Here is a 19,127-nt window from a genome sequence, read left to right on the forward strand (position 1 = left end):
CTAGAGGGATTTTCCCTTTTAGTGTTCCCGCAAAGCCATTCAAATATCTTGTTCCTAAAAAGATCGGGTAACTTGTTGAACCTGTTTAAGTGTAAATTTCTGGCTGATTAGATCAGTGGTCAACATGGACTTTGCCCCAAGGTAGCTGCTAGTGAAAAAGTCAGAACTTTTTTACGCAGCCATTATGGACCTTCCAAAGGCTATTAACCAGGTCAGTGGAAGGACTTTTGTTCCTAATTGCCATTCAGTCCTTCCCCATCTAATTTGATCATTTTATAACGTTACAATCCAGGCTAAGAGTGACTAAGAGTTACAACCTGAAATCCATTCACCTGTGTGTTCATATCATCTCCCAGTAGGTAATGGAGCACTTCAGAGTGACAGCTCGTGGTGTTTCCAAACACCCAGTAGGACTGAATGTAGATGGTCAACCACGCAGCTCTGGGAAAGATGGGTATGGAGTTGGCAGCAATAAAGATTTGGGAGAGGGGTGGCCAGCTGGCGTTTGAGCATAAGTTTGAGGTGGCAGAGGGACCAAGGACAAACTTTCCCTCAGATAATGAGGATAATGATATGTTGATGACAGATTTTGAGAGGAAATGGTCAATGCTGGGACGAGAGAGAAGTTAACACAGGGCCAGAATGAAGTCAGTGGTTCAGTGGGAACATGATTGAAGGAGAAGGGAAAACATATGGGGAGATGGGAGGGAAATGAGTTCTCCTTTCACCCTGACTGTGTCTGAGCAGACCGATTGTGAGAATTGAACCTGGGTCTTCATTGCTTTGTGCAACCCTCTTTCCCATTGCCTTTATCATCTTCAGAAAATCCGTGATATGTCTGGACTGTGTCTTAGGAACAGGCTTATCTATGAACTGTCATGAACCCCTCCTGGTCCAGTGGTAGGGACACTACCACTGCACTACAAGAACCCTTGTGATGATTTTCCTTTCAATTTAACCTATTCAACCTGTTCAGGCATATTATTTCACACACCTCTGGAGCAGGTGGGACTTGAACCTGGCCCTCCCAGTCCAGGGATGGGGACACTACCACTGTGCCACAAGAGTTTGTTACAATCTGTTTATCCTGTCCTGTGGTTATGTACAGCTGACTGAAGTTAATTTATTGTTAATGTGGTTGATTGTGTTGCTGGATTATCTGAATAGAATTGTCTCAAACAGCAAGTCATGTCACTAACTTGATGCCATGGCACTCCCCTCCCTCTCTCTCTCTAGTTGGGTCTGACCCAGAGTTTGCCCGGTACGTGGCTGGCGTTAGTCAGGCAATGCAGCAGAAGCGACAAGTGCAGCATGTCCGCCGACACAGCACTGCCAGGACTAACTGGCCTATTACTGATGAACCTCACCGGCCCTGGCAGCCATCAGAGTGCTTCACTGAGGGGTGAGTGATGTATGGATGTCTCACAGGTACAGCAGGAATCAATCTTGCTCTGCACCATGAGCAATAGCGAAAAGGTTTACATGGGCAGTGTGGTGTGGGTGTTCATGGGAGCGGGATGGAGAACTGGGTGTGTGCGCATTGTTAATGAGGAAGGAATTTTTGTATATCATCGGATGGTGTGTATGAAGATGAGTCATGGGACTGTGGACCTCAGATGGAGGGAGAGTGGTTGTGAGAATGGGGTGGAGGAGTTGTTGAACCATGGATAGTTCTAACATTGTCAATTGCAGTGTCTAACATTTTGTTCACTTATTATATCTAGAAACCCTTGATGCCTCTCTGACCACTTCATGTACCCATGCCTTTTCGACATCCTTTTCTGGGTAGGGTAACAACCTTGGCCACTGACTGTCCCTGTAATTGCAGTGGTTGTTCAGCCAGCTCCAGCACAACATGGGGGCAGGTGCATGCGAGAGACCTCCAAACAAGAGGGCAGCCTTTCACGGAGATGCGGATGGTCCTACTGCACCCAGTCACTCTCTAACTTAACCTATCCCTGAGCAGAATGGTGTCAAGTCATCTTGAAGAGCACTCTGGGGTCCCAGATGTTTGATGCATGTTCAGTTGATGCTGGCCCTTGTACATTGTGGGCAGGATTCTTTCACCTGGTGTCAGCAGTAGGAGTACAGTTGATTCCAGGATTAGAGGGAGGAAAATTGATTTGGATTCTTAATCTCTATCTAATGACCCCTGATGGAATGAGTGCTAGGTATGGATAAGATCATGCTCTGATGTGGACTCTCTTTAAAAATCTTGTTGAAAAGCTGCCCAGCTTTTAGTTTAAAGAGTGCAGAATGTGTTCCCATGAAACTGCACTTCAGGAGTGGGAAGAACAAAACTGTTTCTCTGTTCCCTCCTTGCAAAAGGCGGGATTGGAATTTCTAGCATGCATTGTAACGTGTCAGCATCAGGGTTTTCCATTCAATAATTTTCTCTTCTACTTCTTTGACTGCTATGTATTTGTTAAATACAAGGCTTGGATCTGTGGAGCTGATTGTGTGTGTGCGTATCTCTCTCTCTCTCTCTACCCTTCCTCACTCCCGTCCCGGTATTCTGCAGAGATATGATGAGTTGGTCAGGGACCCAGGGAGATTCTGCCAGTTCCAGTGATGAGGCTTCTTCTGCTAATGGAGACAGTTTGTTCTCCATGTTCTCAGGGCCTGACCTTGTTGCTGCTGTCAAACCACGAAGGTAAGAAGTAAATTTAGTGTTCTTAAGAAAGGTCATCACCCTGAAGCGGTAAGTCTGTTTCTCTGCACTGATGCGGACTTGACTTCAGCTTCTGTGGTGTTATGATTTTGTAGAACTATATTCAGTGACCAACTTGATTTAAAACAAGGACATATTTTGAGCAGAGGACTGTCCACAATCTTGCGAGGTGTTCACTCTTGGCAATGTGGTCCACTTTTAATTATAACATGGGGTTCAAAGAAATGGCTTGAGATGTCAATGCTTCTTTCTATTAATTCCCAGACATAGTGAACTTCTGAGATGCTCAATTTGGGTACTGATTTATGATCTAACTATGATTGATGTTTGTGTTCTGAGGTTCACTTCCAAACCTCCAGGACTTCAATTTGTTTCCTTTCAAATTTAAACTGAGTGGCCTGTGTCAAGCAGAACTTCCCTTTTAAATTCTGTGTACAAGCAATAGTCCAGAAGTATTTCTCTAAGTCTCTACCCAAACCTACTGGGCTGGGCAATACTTCCTTAAAACACAAAACTCAGCCTGTTGGTGTTCAGCAAACCACTTCAAATCTCTCCTCTTCATTCCCTTCAATCCTTTTTCCATTTACATGGTATGGAGACCAAAGTGTGTGACTCCATACATGATCACATCAAATTTCATCACCCCTTACACTGACAAAGTTAAAAATTACAGCAACAGGTTATATTCCAGCAGATTTATTTGGAAATACAAGCTTTAGGAGCACTGCTCCTTTGTCAGATAGCTAGTGGGGCAAGATCATAGGACATAGAATTTATAATAAATGATCAAAGTGTCATACAATTGATGTGATGTAATAAACAAATCTAGATTGCTGTTAATTCCTAAGCACTGGGAATGGGAATGCAGATTTCAATTGATTATTATGTAAATCCCAGAACTACTTTCAGATCGCAGTCCCAAGATGTCTTAAGGTTTTATCATTTTAAAAAAGTGACATCTCAGCTTAGAAAATGTATTGAAGGTGTGAGGTTAGAGTCTATCTGTATCTCAAACTTGAGTCAGACTGGAAATGTGTTGTTAGAAAAGTGCAGCAGGTCAGGCAGCATCCAAGGAGCAGGAGAGTCGATGTTTCGGGCATAAGCCCTTCTTCAGGAATGAGGAAAGTGTGTCCAGCAGGCTAAGATAAAAGGTAGGGAGGAGGGACTTGGGGGAGGGGCGTTGGAAATGCGATAGGTGGAAGAAGGTCAAGGTGAGGGTGATAGGCCGGAGTGGGGTGGGGGCGGAGAGATCAGGAAGAAGATTGCAGGTTAGGAAGGCGGTGCTGATTTGGAGGGATTTGACTGAGACAAGGTGGGGGGAGGGGAAATGAGGAAACTGGAGAAATCTGAGTTCATCCCTTGTGGTTGGAGGGTTCCCAGGCAGAAGATGAGGTGCTCTTCCTCCAGCCGTCGTGTTGCTATGGTCTGGTGATGGAGGAGTCCAAGGACCTGTATGTCCTCGGTGGAGTGGTAGGGGGAGTTGAAATGTTGAGCCACGGGTGGTTGGGCTGGTTGGTCCGGGTGTCCCAGAGGTGTTCTCTGAGACGTTCCGCAAGGAGGCGGCCTGTCTCCCCAATGTAGAGGAGGCCACATTGGGTGCAGCGGATGCAGTAAATTTGCTGTAATTTGCTGTAACCTCTGGGACACCCGGACCAACCAACCCAACCACCCCGTGGCTCAACATTTCAACTCCCCCTCCCACTCCACAAGAACATGCAGGTCCTTGGACTCCTGCATCGCCAGACCATAGCAACACGACGGCTGGAGGAAGAGCGCCTCATCTTCCGCCTAGGAACCCTCCAACCACAAGGGATGAACTTAGATTTCTCCAGTTTCCTCATTTCCCCTCCCCCACCTTCTCTCAGTCAAATCCCTCAAACTCAGCACCGCCTTCCTAATCTGCAATCTTCTTCCTGATCTCTCCGTCCCCACCCCCACTCTGGCCTATCACCCTCACCTTGACCTCCTTCCACCTAGTCCCTCCCCCAAGTCCCTCCTCCCTACCTTTTTATCTTCGCCTGCTGGACACACTTTCCTCATTCCTGAAGAAGGGCTCATGCCCGAAACGTTGACTCTCCTGCTCTTTGGATGCTGCCTGACCTACTGCGTTTTTCCAGCAACACCTTTTCAGCTCTGATCTCCAGCATCTGCAGTCCTCACTTTCTCCTTGAGTCAGACTGGTTCTATTACCAAAGTGGGAATTTATAAAATGTCACATGCACTCAGTACTGACAGATTGTCTGCTTTTTGAACAAAATAAAATGTATCTGCAAGTGTAAATTCACCGCATAGATGTTTGTGTGTGTGTGTGTGTGTGTGCGCGGGCGCGCAGGTGTGATGGAGTGTGTGTGTTTGAGACAGCGTATGTATAAGAGAGAGTCTGTGTGAGTGTGCAAGAATGATCATGTGTGTGGGGAGTGGGGTCACCTGGAGTGTGATATGAACCCAAGATCCTGGTTGAGGCTGTCCTGATGGGTACCGAATGGGTCACATTACTGGTAACCTCACTACACTTCTCTTGCGCTTTACCCCACCCCCCACCCCGTGCTCTCTCGATCATGCTCTCTCGATCATTCTCTCTCTCTCTCTCTCTCTCACACACACACACACACACACACACACACACACACACACACTCGCGCACACACATGCACACGTGTCTCTGGGGTGAATTTGCCCTTGCAGATACATCTTATTTTGTTCAAAAAGTACACAGTCTGGAGGCAGTCAGTCCATGTGACACTTTATAAATTCCTCCTTTGGGAATAGAACCAGTCTGACTTCAGGTTAGAGTACAGCCAGAGTCTAACCTCACACCTTTAATGCATTATCTGAACTGAGATGTCACTTTTTTTTCCATAAAACTTTTAAGTTATCTCAAGGCTGTGATTTGAAAGAAGTTCTGGGATTTACATATTAATGATTCGAAACCTGCACTCCCTTTCTAAGTGCTTAAAGACTTAACAGCAATCTAGGCTTGTTTATTACATCACATTAGTTGAATGACACTTTGATCTTTTACTAAAGATTCTGTATCCTATTATCATGTCTCGCTAGCTACCTAATGAAGGAGCAGCGCTCTGAAAGCTTGTACTCCCAAAAAAACCTGTTGGACTATAACCTGTGTGGTGGTGGTGTTGTTGTAATTTTTAACTTTATCCACCCCAGTCTAACACTTGCACCTCCACATCATGATTACATTGGCAATTCACAGCTCTACTGCACTTCAATAACCTTTTGTTTTCCTTTTGTCCTTTATCAACACCAGCCCGTTGTTGTTAACAGTACCATCTTAATCATTGGCAGTGATCATGAGTGAGCTAGTTTTGTTTTAGATTAGATTCCCTACAGTGGGGAAACAGACTCTTTGGCCCAACAAGTCCACACTGACCCTCCAAAGAGTAACCCACCTCGACCCATTTCCCTCTGACTAATGGGTCAAACACTATGGACATTTGAACTAATTTTGCAGGCTACTTCCAGCCAAGGGCTGAACCATTCAGGTGCAGCCTTTCTGGGGAGACATTAAACTCAGGACATGTTCACCCTTTCAAGTGGATCATGTTGTTTGTAGAATCTCACTGCTCACTGGTTAACTGCCATTCTTCCTATATAGAATGTATGTTCCCAATATAGCATGCCATGAGAGATAGTAGCATTCAAAATGGGCCCAAGATGACTTTGGCTTTCCTGTACTCCTTGACATTACACTTACTGAGTATTTCCCTTTCCCCACCGCTCCCCCCCCCCCCCCCCCCCCAAATCAATGTCCTTGATGTTACTATTAACCAGGAATTGAAGTGGTCTAGCCATTTAAGTGCTGTGTCTACAAGAGCTGGTTCGTGTCGACGAGTCCTGCAGTGAGTAGCTTACCTCCTCATCCTAAAAACCTGCCACCATCTACGAAGCACAGTCAGGAGTGTGATGGAATACTGCCCACTTGCCTGAATGGATGCAAGTCCAACAACAGTCAAGAAGCTCAACACCATCCAGGACAAAACAGCTCATTTGATTATCATTGCATCCACAGGTATCCACTCTCTCCACCACTAATGCTCAGTGACAGCAGCATGTACTACAAGAAGCTCTAGGGAAATTCAATAAAGCTCCTTATAGAGCACCGTCAAATTCTACAGCCTCAGCATCTAGAAGGATAGGGACAACAGATACATGGGAACACCATCACCTGCAAGTTCCCCTCCATGTTGCTCATCATCCTGACTTGGAAATATATTGTTATTCCTTCACTGTCACTGGATCAACATCCTGGAATTCCCTCCCTAACAACATTGTCTACCTATCTATAGCAGTGGTTTAATAAGGCAGCTCATCACCACCTTCTCAAGGGGCAACTGGGGACGGGCAAAAATGCAGCCTCACTAACGACAGACCACAGCCCGTGAGTGAATAAATAAAAATAATGTAGCACTCAGTGCTGTAATTCTGCATGTGTGTGTGCGCACAGTTCCACCAATGGTAGCATTGGCCTTCAATATGGCCTTTCCAAAATGACTAGGATACTGTCACCATGACATACTTTGTAAGGTCCTAAAGATGAAAGAGATGCTTTCGAATTGTTCTCTCTTTCTCTAGCGCTCTCTATATATAATAACAAGAAGAATCTATGATGTGTTTCTCTGTCCAACAAATCACCTTCACTATTCTGTCCTGCAGAAAACACAGCAGTGGTGACCAAGAGACTTCTACTCTGCCATCTCCTCCAGTCTTACACACACCAGATGATTTTAGCCAGGTATGGACATAAACCCTATTTCTCCTCCTTTTGAAATCTTATGTTTTGCAAACATGTAATAATGTACCAAATTTTCCCCCTTCCCCTGTGAGGGGCAGAGATAGCTGGACAGATATCCTGCTGTCTGTAAACACTGCTCAGTCAAACCCGCTAAGTGTAGGTTTACAAATGTGGCTTCATTGGGCTATGCTATGCATTTTTAGCATACTGTTTTACTTGTCCCAGAAATGCAGAATCACTGCAAGTAACAATTTATAAGAATGTAGGAAATAGGAGCAGGAATAGACATTTGATCCTGCTCCACCGTTCAAAGCAATCAAGTCCGATCTGTTTCAACTCCACTTTACAGCTTGATTTCCTGCAAGACCAAATAACTGTCTATCCCATCTTAAATATAATCCATAATATAGCATCCACAGCCTTCTGGGGTAGGGATTTCTAAAGGTTTACAGCCCTTCGCCTGGAAGAATTACTCCAAATCTCAATCCTAAATGGTTGACTCTATGTCCTAGATTCCTTAGCTAGGGAAAGCAACCTCCCACTGTCTACCTGTGAATCCTTTTCTGTATCCTGTACATTGTAACGCGATTGCCCTTGAGATTAATGATTCTAAACTCTGAATTATTGACTCAGTTTACTCAAACTCTCATCATTGGATCACTCTCAGATCCCTGGAACCGTACAGAGACCAAAACTGCACACAGAACTCTAAGTGTGATCTCACGGAAACCTAACGGAATTATAAGAAAGCTTTTCCATTTCTACATTCTAATTCCCTTGCAATAACTGCATGTTAACCCAGGTGTCTCTCAGATCAGTATTTTTACACTTCAAATCTTTTTAAAACTATAGTAGTCCCTCTCGTACCCGTGGGGATATGTTCCAAGACCTACTATGGAAGCCCAAAACTGCGGTTAGATGCGAACCCATTCATTTCGATGAGAAATGTACCTTCCCGACAGCCTCCTGGCCCCTGGTTTCTGGTGCGTTCTCTGTAATATGTTCAGGCCGCAGTAAACAACTGGTAACTGAAACCGCAGAAAACTATTCCACGGATACCAAAGTGAATAGCCTCCCACCTCCTGAAATGATGTGCCATCTGCCCCTTGTTGCCACGCAATAACTGTCAATATCTCTTTGCAACTGAGTACTTCACACACCTTACATTCCCAGCTAACTTGATATTATCAGCAAATTTAGATAATGTCTGTGTCTTTCCATCTGAGTCATTAATGTAAGCTGTTTATAGTTGAGGCCCTAGCACTGAGTGGGTTTTCTGGTGGATTTGTAGCTATTGTCCCTTATGAGCAATTGAATTAGGATGAGGCCATTCAGCCCCGTGAGCCTACACCATCAACACGATTCTGGCTGATGTGATTACATCACATTCCTAACGACTGTGTTAACTTTTCGAGTAAAAAATGAGGTCTGCAGATGCTGGAGATCACAGCTGCAAATGTGTTGCTGGTCAAAGCACAGCAGGCCAGGCAGCATCTCAGGAATAGAGAATTCGACGTTTCGAGCATAAGCCCTTCATCAGGAATAAGAGAGAGAGAGAGTAGCCAAGCAGGCTAAGATAAAGGGTAGGGAGGAGGGACTAGGGGGAGGGGCGATGGAGGTGGGATAGGTGGAAGGAGGTCAAGGTGAGGGTGATAGGCCGGAGTGGGGTGGGGGCGGAGAGGTCAGGAAGAGGATTGCAGGTTAGGAGGGCGGTGCTGAGTTGAGGGAACCGACTGAGACAAGGTGGGGGGAGGGGAAATGAGGAAACTGGAGAAATCTGAATTCATACCTTGTGGTTGGAGGGTTTCCAGGCGGAAGATGAGGCGCTCCTCCTCCAGCCGTCGTGTTGTTGTGCTCTGCCGGTGGAGGAGTCCAAGGACCTGCATGTCCTCGGTGGAGTGGGAGGGAGAGTTAAAGTGTTGAGCCACGGGGTGATTGGGTTGGTTGGTTCGGGCGGCCCGGAGGTGTTCTCTGAAGCGTTCCGCAAGTAAGCGGCAAGTTTCACCAATATAGAGGAGGCCACATCGGGTGCAGCGGATGCAATAGATGATGTGTGTGGAGGTGCAGGTGAACTTGTGGCGGATATGGAAGGATCCCTTGGGGCCTTGGAGGGAAGTGAGTGTGCAAGTTAACTTTTCACCTACTGGCTTATCAAGAATCTGTCCACCTCTGTTTTCACTGTCTTTTCAGGAAGACCGTCCCAAAGACGATTTATTGATGTATTATCATTGGGTATTATTGATGACAGTCCAGTACTATTGCTCATCACTTTTCCTTTTGTCGGAATTGTTTTGTTTAATTAAGTTTTATTCAATTTTCTGTGAAGTATCTCTTGTCCAGTTTGGTTTTGAATCCAGAGTTCTGCTGTGGCATGTCTCACTATTACATTAATTTGTGATAGTTTCTTACACAGGACAATAAAACCAAGACCTGGCCTCCGAAGGCTCCCTGGCAACACTCAACATCCCTCACCAACACGATGCCCAATCCTGGTACTTCCTTGTATCAGATTGTGAACCCAGTCAGCCAATGGAATGACTCCATGCAAATTCTCCAGTCTCCCGTGTGGTCAACAACCAATGACAACTCTGCTTCCACAGCAATTTCTTCCAGTTTCTCCTTCACACAGCAGCAGCAGCAGCAACAGTCTCAGCAGCAGCAAGTTTCCCAGCACAAAACCATGAACAAGGGCTTCAAATCCTACCCCATCAAGCAGGAACGGAGACAGTCCTATCTTCACCAATACTGAGTGTTTCGACATGGTTTAACAAGGGTTCTGTATTCTAGTGAATAGTCATGTGGCTTTTAAGTGCTGTGAGTGAGGTAGCCCTGCCACATAACTGTCTTGATTGGTCCTTGTTGGTTTGTTCTGCACTTTCTAACTGCTGGTCGGAGGTAAACCAGATGGAGACAGATTGTCATCTCTGCCTCTGTTCAGATCACCCTGTAGTGTGTTGCCAATGGGGGATGCTGTCCATTTATGATGGTATGGAGTCAGGACTCTGTGTGTGTGAGACTTCTCCTGCTCTCTTGCTACCTCCATTCAGTGTTTGGAGATGCATGGTAGTGCCTTTTGTACTCCAAGGCAGCTCACTGACCATCAGGCTGTTGTTTACACCTGAACCCGGCTCTCGAGCTTGATCACTGGGGAGCCTGGCACATTAGGTGGTGGTGAGGGTGGGGGAGGGGGTGGGGTTGATCACTGAGCTAACAGTAAGACATTAGCTACCTGACATCAAAATGTAGTGGGAGAGCGTTTAAACACATGAAGTTGCCAATGTTGCACATTTGCTGAACATTACGAAGTAACATGTAGCTCATGCCTGAAAACCTGGTGTTTCTGGCATCATCTGATCCCAGCTGCTGTGGCTGTGGGTACAGTCTAGACTGCAGAGCCTGTAAAACCGATAGGTATGACACTGAGGTGAAGGAAAATAAAAAGCATACGGTCATTGTGACGTGTTCCCTGGGGTTCTGCTAATTCAATTAAAAATAGCCAAATGTCCAATTTCCAATAAAGACGTTTGGGATAGCGCTACAATCCCTCGCTGCAGCATTTGGGCTGCTCATTAGGATACATTTCCTTTTAAAGAATAACGTAATCTTTGTATTGTCGTGGTGTAGTTGCTGGTTTAATGTATTGAAGTTTTGAGTTTTCCACTTTCTCAGTTATGAGCTCTGCAGCCCGTCTTTTTGAGAAGCTAACTGACACAGCACGAGACATTTAATGTCCCTGTGCACTGACCTTGTATTCTCCATGGGGTGTGGGAGAATGGAGTTACTGGGAATACCTTGCACATATTTGTAAAACTCATACCACAGACAGTGAAGTGCGAACGGTATCGACTGTGTTTGTATACAGTTGTGTCAATGACATGCGGGGAGAAAATAAGAAGTTAAACTAAAAATGATTATTTAAATATAAGAGCTGCTCAAACTGTTTTATAGTTTGTATTGAGGAAAAAACATTTTAAAAAAATCATCTATATAATTTTTTGTACTTTTTTTATTTTTTATAAATGAATTAGTGAGGTTCTCTCAGGAGGCAGCCTTGTTTTCATTGCAAGACATAGACAGACGGCACCCCATACCCTGAAGGTGTGAGCTTCAGTTACAGTGACCTTTGGCTGATATCCCCACACTTGCTCAGATGATGAACAGCTTGCAGGGGCATTGAATTGGTGAGTTGTTTTAATCTGGGTGTCAGGAGCAGGGTTAAAAAAAAACACCTGGCACAAATTTGCCTTGCCTTGTTGGGTAAACTTCTTTTATAAAGTACCATCCACCACTCAGAATAATGAATCTCTCTCTCTCTCTCTCTCTCTCTCTCTCACACACACACACACACACACACACACACACACACACACACACACACTCTCTCTCTCTCTCTCTCTCTCTCTCTCTCTCTCTCTCACACACACACATCTCTTACTTGCACTTTCTACAACCTTTTTTTCTGTCACGTATTTGTACTTCAACAGCTCTAAAGGGATATATCAATGTAAACATGTTACACTGTAATCCCACTTTCTATGGAAACGCCACCAATAGTGACAGACTTTAAATACAGCCTGACAAGTTATAAATGTTAGCCAAGGAATTAATATTGAAAATAGATAACCATAGGACAATGTGACAGTGAATTGGGGTCTGTCTTAGACATGCACACGTCAGGCACACTGTGACCCCAGTCTAATTGTCCCAGCTCTTTTCTCCTACTTCACTTGAAGGCTGCAGGTTGTGGTCTTGATGCTTTGAGTGCAGTTCCACAGAGAGTCAGCCTTTTTTTTAAACTTTAAAATTTTTTTTAGAAATAAAATTTGCATCTGTCAGACAATGGACAAATGAGACTTTTACTACTGATGGTGTAGAATATAAAACAATGTTTTGAGGTTCTTCTGCAGATTCCTGTTTGTTAAAGTAAATTTACATATTGCTAGTGTCTTGCTTTTGACATGTTGTAACTGCATTCACTGCCTACTGTTAACTCTGTTGCTGCCTCTCTCCCAAATCACAACCTGAACTTATAATTCCTTTGACTGGGATCCCGGGAAACTCGGGCGAGGGCACTTGGTTCAGTTTAACTTTGTAAATGAGGATCATGGTTTCAGGTGAGAGAGTGGGCAGTGGGATCAGTTATATTTGAATAATTTCGCAAGGGATCTTGCAGATGTTTTGTCAGTTCATCAGCCACAGGTTAATAGTGATGTAAATATACAGTCCGGCTATGACCTTCGTTCCCACCTGCTAATGTAGTGTTTTATTCAAAAAGAGAAGTTTGCATTTGTGTAAATCACTGAAGCTACTGCTGTCAGGCCGATGTTGTGGTGAGCTGGCTGATTCTTGTGGTTGTATCAGCCCCTGACCTGTGAAACCACATTGGCTTTGTGTGGTCTTTCTTTATCCTTTAAGATCATGTTTACCGACACCTGACATCCCAGCCACTACCCAGACAACCTTGTTTGCTTTAACTTTTTTCAATATTATTATTAAATTTTATAAGACCGTAAAAATTAGGAACAGGAGTAGACCATTTGGCTCTTTGAGTCTATTTCATCCTTCAATAGGATCGTGGCTGATCTGGCATTCCTTACGCCCACTTTCCTGCCTTTCCCTGGAATGAGCAAGATCCTATCTATCTCAGTCTTGTATATACACAAGGACTCACATACCCGCAAATCTTGTGCTGACAAGGCTCGCATTGGGGCGACCAGTGTTTAGACTTCGAGCTCATTGAGATCCTTTTCCCTGTATCAATTTCTTCCTTGGCCCAGCACCCAGCCAGTAACTGACCTTCCAAGTTAATATCACAGTCATTGTATAATTGGGAACGCCATTGACTGTTTCCTTACTGCCTCCAATTACTCTTTCTTTCTGTCAGTCATTCCTCTCTGACATGCATCAATCCCCATGGGGAGTGTTGAACCCTTTAGCACTGTTCAGTGTTCCCATATCTGGTTCTGGAATTTACCAGAAGACCAATTACACCACCAAGTCAAACAGCCTTGTTTTCCGCATTTCCTGATGTCTTTATAACTAATGAACTGGAGTGTTTGAAGCAAGGATGTAAAACATCCATTTATTTTATTACTTCTGATTTTGGTTTGCTTCTGTGTTTTGAATCCCAGCAGTGTCCATATTAATTTCTGTAGAATTGGAGACAATCGTGCAGGGTTTTGGCAATGCTAAATGCAGAGTTCTGAAATGTTCTGCTTCCACCTTTATGATCCCTTGAGGCAATTATCTGCCAGTGATAGAAGTGTATTGTACTGAATCTACCCTTCCTCAGCCCAGTGTCCTTCAGCAGTGACTGATGTGTGGGGGAACAGGGAGAGGACAATTGAAATTGTAACTCAATCTGCAATGAAGTAGTCGAGAAAGATCCAGTGTGGTCCTGTCAAAATCATTTTAATAATTCTTTCACACAATTTTAAAGTCATATCTGATTGGCTTGCATTGTGGTAAATTATTTGATTCTTCCAATTGGAAAGACTAATAGATGTCCATTCACTTAAAAAAAACTTAATATTTGTGTAAATGCATCAACAGTATTAATCTTATTTTTGTATTTTCTAAGACATATTACCATCACTGTATATTTTAAAACATTTTAAGTAAAGATGGGTTTTAAAAGTGTATTTGAGTAAATTGGTAAGCTGTTCTCATTGAGATGATGGACAGTAGAGTGCTGAGTCCAACCTTTGTACCAGATGATTCCCATTTCATTTCAAGGCACCAAAAGCTGAGTAGAACATTGAGAGAATGATGGTGTTGCTTACTGTTTGAATCCAGTCAGCTGAAGGGGCTGCTGTTCATTCATGTGGTCAAAGGGCTCACTTTTCAAACCCAGGATGTCAAGTTAGGAGTTCACTCAACTTTTTAGAAACTCATGTCGATCAGAGATTTTTTTAAAGTTCTGAAATAAATCTAACTGAACCTTCCTTTATATACCTACAAGCTACTGTCTGCCTGGAATTTTGTTTGTGTGCAATTAGACTTCAGATTTTGCAGAAGTCAAAAATCTGACAAGGCAGTTTTTACTTTGTTCTTTCATGGGATGTGGATATCAGAAGTGAGGTCACCATTTATCACTCGTCCCTGATTTCCCTTGAAGCTGAATGTTCCACATTTATCTTGGATGAGAAGCAGGGCAATTTCCCATTTGAAGTTACTTTTCTTTTTGAAAACTATTCATCTTTGAGTGAAAATCACTGGAAGCCAACCACTGGAGCCAGGTGGGTCGTCTCAAGTGTCAGCATTAACAGTGGGAAGCAGAATGGCGCAGTGGCAGGCCGTTTCGGTATGGAAAACTAGAACCTGATATGACGCCCAGAGTCTAGATCAGAGTGGTGCTAGAAACGCACAGCAGGTCAGGCAGCATCCAAGGAGCAGGAAAATCGATGTTTAGGTGCTGTATCCCCATGGTGCTATCCGAATTGTGGCCAGAGGGAGATTTTTAAATTTTGTTGCCGGTCCTGAATTGACCTTGAGCTGAGTGGTTTTGGCTTTCTCGTCATTTCACGGGGCAGTTGAGTCAATCAGATTGAGAGTCTGAAGTCATATGTAGCCCAGATCAGGTGCAGATGACAAATTTCCTTCCGTAAAGGACAACAAAAGGACCAGTTTGTTTTTAGATCAGTCAGCAATAGTTTCATGGTTACCTATACTGAGATTAATTGAAAGACAAGTCCGTCAGCTGCAGGATGGGATTTGAACTCTTGTCCCAGATCACTAGCTGGCCCCATATTAGCACTACACTGTCACCCCCCCCCCCCCCCCCCCCCCCCCCCCCCCCTCCCAAAAGAACTTAATCTTTCCATCAAAGCAGTCATAGGGGAGGGCCTGGTCCACAGTGTTACTGAGTCAAAGCCAGCTGGGCATGTGACTGTCATGTTGTCATCTGTCCCTGTGGAGAGTGGGGTATGAACTAACATTGATTTCTGAGCATGGAGCAGTAGCCTGTCCAGTTCTGCACATCCATTAACACTGATCATCCCAGTTGTCTCATAAAACATTTGACGGCGTTTTAAAATTTAAAGATGTATTACTTTGTCCTCTTAATTAGTTAATACATATTCAGAATACATGTTGCATTGTCTGTGTCCAATTTACACTTCTATAATCTGCTTTTTAAAAAAAAACAAATCTTTGACTTTGTTCAGGTCTGATCAAACAGTTTACCTGTTTTCACCAAATACACAAACTGAAAAGGAAATCACCCCTTTATCAGCTGTCAGGTTTCCCCGAGAGCAGGCTGGAGCAAGCATTTCATCTGCCCCTATCTCCTCAACACTATGTAATCACATGGGAGAGGCAACCTATCAGGATACAAATAGTCAGGATCATCTCTGTCCAGCAGCCTTTGCCAGATGACTCAAGCTCATTCAAGAGGTCGCGCAAATGAACAAAATTGGGAGAGTTTGCTGAACTCCTAATGTCCCTGTTGAAGATGTGAGAATCAGTCACTTATGGAGGTTGTCATCTAACTACAGGCAACATCTGTGCCAAATATTGGCGAATATACCCTCCAGTACTACATGTATGCCAGAATTTAGCGACTCCAGTCTGTCGAGCTGTGCCTGTTGACTCGAGCAGGCATGGAGGGGGGGAGAGCACAGCGAGGTAAGTGGGTATCTCCTCGCCCCCTTTTCCCCACCTTCTTCCCCCCCCCCCCACACACACACACAGTGGAGCTCCTGGCCGGGTGATGTCTATCCTTTGTTTTATCTCACCATTTCATTCCAACTGTGATGAAATACAGGGGAATCCTGCAGAATTATATCTGTCACTTTTATGCTTCCCCTTACTTTCCAATTCTTGACTCAATATGAAGTTTCCTTGTTAAATGTTTGCTGTACCTGCCACAGGCTGCCAAATGCAGGAGCCCAGAGGTGGCTCATCCTCTCCTCAGCGTCACCTGAGTCAATGTCAAGGAAGGGAAAAGCATGGAACTACAATGATAACCTTTTTGTACTTCAGCATTTAATAAAATTAACAATTCTTTTCCTTAATTATTGACACTCCATATTTTCTTTCTTAACTCGATTTGCTGCCCACTTGTGTTTCTGTGTATTACCTGCTTCATTGCTGGGGTTAAAGTCCTGGGCCCTTCAACTGTACTTTCACCACATGGACTGCAGCAGTTCAACAAGGCAGTTCCTCACCACCTTGAGTCATTGGAGATTGACAATAAATGCCCTAGCCAGTGACACACACATCTCGGGAATGATTTTGTTTTGAAATAGCACCACACATAGCAGTGACACAAGCAGCCACAAATAATCTGCTTTTAAATATTGGTTAGGAGAGAGTTATTGGTCTGAACATGAGGGAGAATTTCTGTTCAGTTCTAGCTACAATAACAAGTCATACTGAGAGTTTTGCAGTGAGTAACTGGGTTCCTGACACCCTAAAGCCTGTCCACCATCTACAAGGCACAAGTGTGTTGGAATTCTCCCCACTCGTCTGGATGGGAGCAGCTCCAACAACACCTGAGAAGCTTGATACCATCCAGGACAAAGCAGCCCATGTGATTGGCACCACATAAACATCTACTCCCTCCACCACTGACACTCTGAAGCAAGTGTACCACCCACAAGGTGCTCTGCAGGAATTCACAACCCCTTAGACAGTATCCCACCAAAACTGCAAGCTCTACGGACTAGAAGCTCCATGGTAATGCTGCATGTAAGTTGCCCTTCAAGCTACACATAATCCTGACTTGGAATTACATTACTGTTTCTTCAGTGTTACTGAGTCCATATCCTGCAACTTCCTCAGTAATAGTACTGTGGATGTTTTTTTTACCCTAATGAATGGACTTCAGTAGTTCAAGAAAGGACTTCCCACCACCTTTTAACGATGGGCACTAAATGCTAGTCCAGATACTGATGCCCATGTCCCTGTGAGTAAAATGAGTGTGCACCAAGCATCCTAATGAGAAAGAAGGATTCTACAAAGATGATGAATCAACCATGGTTAACCAATTAAGTTAACAATGGGACCTATTAAAAAATAAAATTTACAATGTGGCTAAGACTAGTGGGAAAGATTTAAAAACCCAGAAAAGATGATCAAAAATGTTTGGAAAATGGAAAAAGTACACATTGAGGATACAGTAGCTAATAGTATCAAGATGAGCAGCAAAAGCATCTTTAAATGTATGAAAAGGACAGGAGAGATGATAGTGACCATAAACCGATTTGAAACAGTTTGGGAAAATAATAATGGGGAACCAGGAAAAAGCAGAGAAGTTAAATAAATGCCAGCATTCCAAATTACTAAATGTTCAAGCGTTAAAAAGAGAAGAAATAATTACAATAACCTGAAAGAAAATATACTGGAAACTAATGGAACTAAAGACAAATAAGTCCCTTGGACCTGATGGGACACATCCCAGGATGTTAAATGAAGTAGCTACAAAGATAATGGATGCCCTGGGCGTAATCTTCCAGGAAGCCTTCCACTCTTGAAAAGTGCCAAAGGGATGGAAAACTGCCAATGGAATACCTTTATTTAGAAAGGGAGATAGACCGACAAAAAACTCTCAACTGTCATTGGGAACATGTCACAGTCTATTATAAAGGATTTAATAACATAGCACTTCATACATAATGTGATCAAGCAGAGTCATGAAGAGGAAATCAGTTCCAAACAACTTATTAGATTTCCTTGAGGAGTTAACAAGTAGGATAGATAAAGGAAGCATTGGATGTAATATATTTGGATTTTCAGAAGGTAGTTGCTATAGTATTATATACTAAGCTACTTAATACGATGAGTATATTAGTATGGATGGATGACTGATTAACTGACAGACAGAAAGTTGGGCTGAAGGGGGGCATTTTCAGAATGCTGATTTATAACTGCTAGGATCAGTATTGAGGCCACAAATATTTACAAAAATAGATGGGAAGGCAAGTGGTGAGGACGTCTGCAGAGCGATATAGACAGGTTACGTGTGTTGACAAACTTGTCAGATGAAATATAAAGTGGAAATGAGTTTTGAGAAGATTTGTAGCTCAGGTTGAGGGTCTGGATGTAGGTTTGCTCACTGAGCTGGAAGGTTTGTTTTCGGACATTTTGTCACCATACTAGGAAATGACACCACCAACCCAAGGAAACTCAAACATATGAACAAAAAAACATGCTACACCACCAGTGCTTCATTTGGAGGCTCACTGAAGATGCTGCCTGAACTGCTGTGCTCTTCCAGCACCACTGATCCAGAATCACTGAAGATGTTTCCTAGTATGGTGACGAAACATCTGAAAATTAACATTCCAGCTCAGTGAGCAAACCTACATCCATAAAGTGGAAAAATGTGAGGTTATGAACTTTGGGAGGAAGAATAGAGGAGCTGGATATTATTTAAATGTGAAAAGACTGCAGAAAGCTGCAGTTTAGGGGGATTTGGGAATATTTGTGTAAAAATCCCAATATAACTTGCATCTAAATTGGGTGGATAATAGGAAGTCTATTGGAATTTTGGGCTTTAATTTCAGAGAATGGAGTTATAAGCAGTGAGCAAAGACATCTTGAGACTTCTCGCAGCAGCTCTTCAGAGGCAGGCGGGATAGCAAGATGATGTTAAAGAGATGGAACTGAGCAGTAATCGTCATTGACAAATGAGGTTGTAACGTTATCCATGGACCAGTCATATGACAAACAAACTGACAAAGCACAGCCAGTTCAGCAGCA

At 43.6% G+C, this 19,127-nt stretch overlaps 1 protein-coding gene across 2 annotated transcripts in view; it reads left to right on the forward strand.

The window, feature by feature from the left end:
- Positions 1-10,594, forward strand: part of LOC132823857 (granule associated Rac and RHOG effector protein 1-like) — a 220,674-nt gene extending 210,080 nt beyond the window's left edge. The window contains exons 11-14 of one of the 2 annotated variants that reach the window (XM_060837923.1): positions 1,237-1,402; positions 2,522-2,653; positions 7,346-7,424; positions 9,826-10,594. In XM_060837923.1, coding sequence (XP_060693906.1) covers positions 1,237-1,402; positions 2,522-2,653; positions 7,346-7,424; positions 9,826-10,173 — 725 coding nt within the window. In that variant the 3' untranslated portion in view covers positions 10,174-10,594. The remainder of the gene's footprint in view (positions 1-1,236; positions 1,403-2,521; positions 2,654-7,345; positions 7,425-9,825) is intronic. The other variant, XM_060837924.1, reaches the window with a different exon arrangement.
- The last annotated feature ends 8,533 nt before the right edge of the window (positions 10,595-19,127 follow it).

Source organism: Hemiscyllium ocellatum, chromosome 17 (assembly GCF_020745735.1).
Source record: "Hemiscyllium ocellatum isolate sHemOce1 chromosome 17, sHemOce1.pat.X.cur, whole genome shotgun sequence".
Classification (NCBI taxonomy): Eukaryota; Metazoa; Chordata; class Chondrichthyes; order Orectolobiformes; family Hemiscylliidae; genus Hemiscyllium; species Hemiscyllium ocellatum.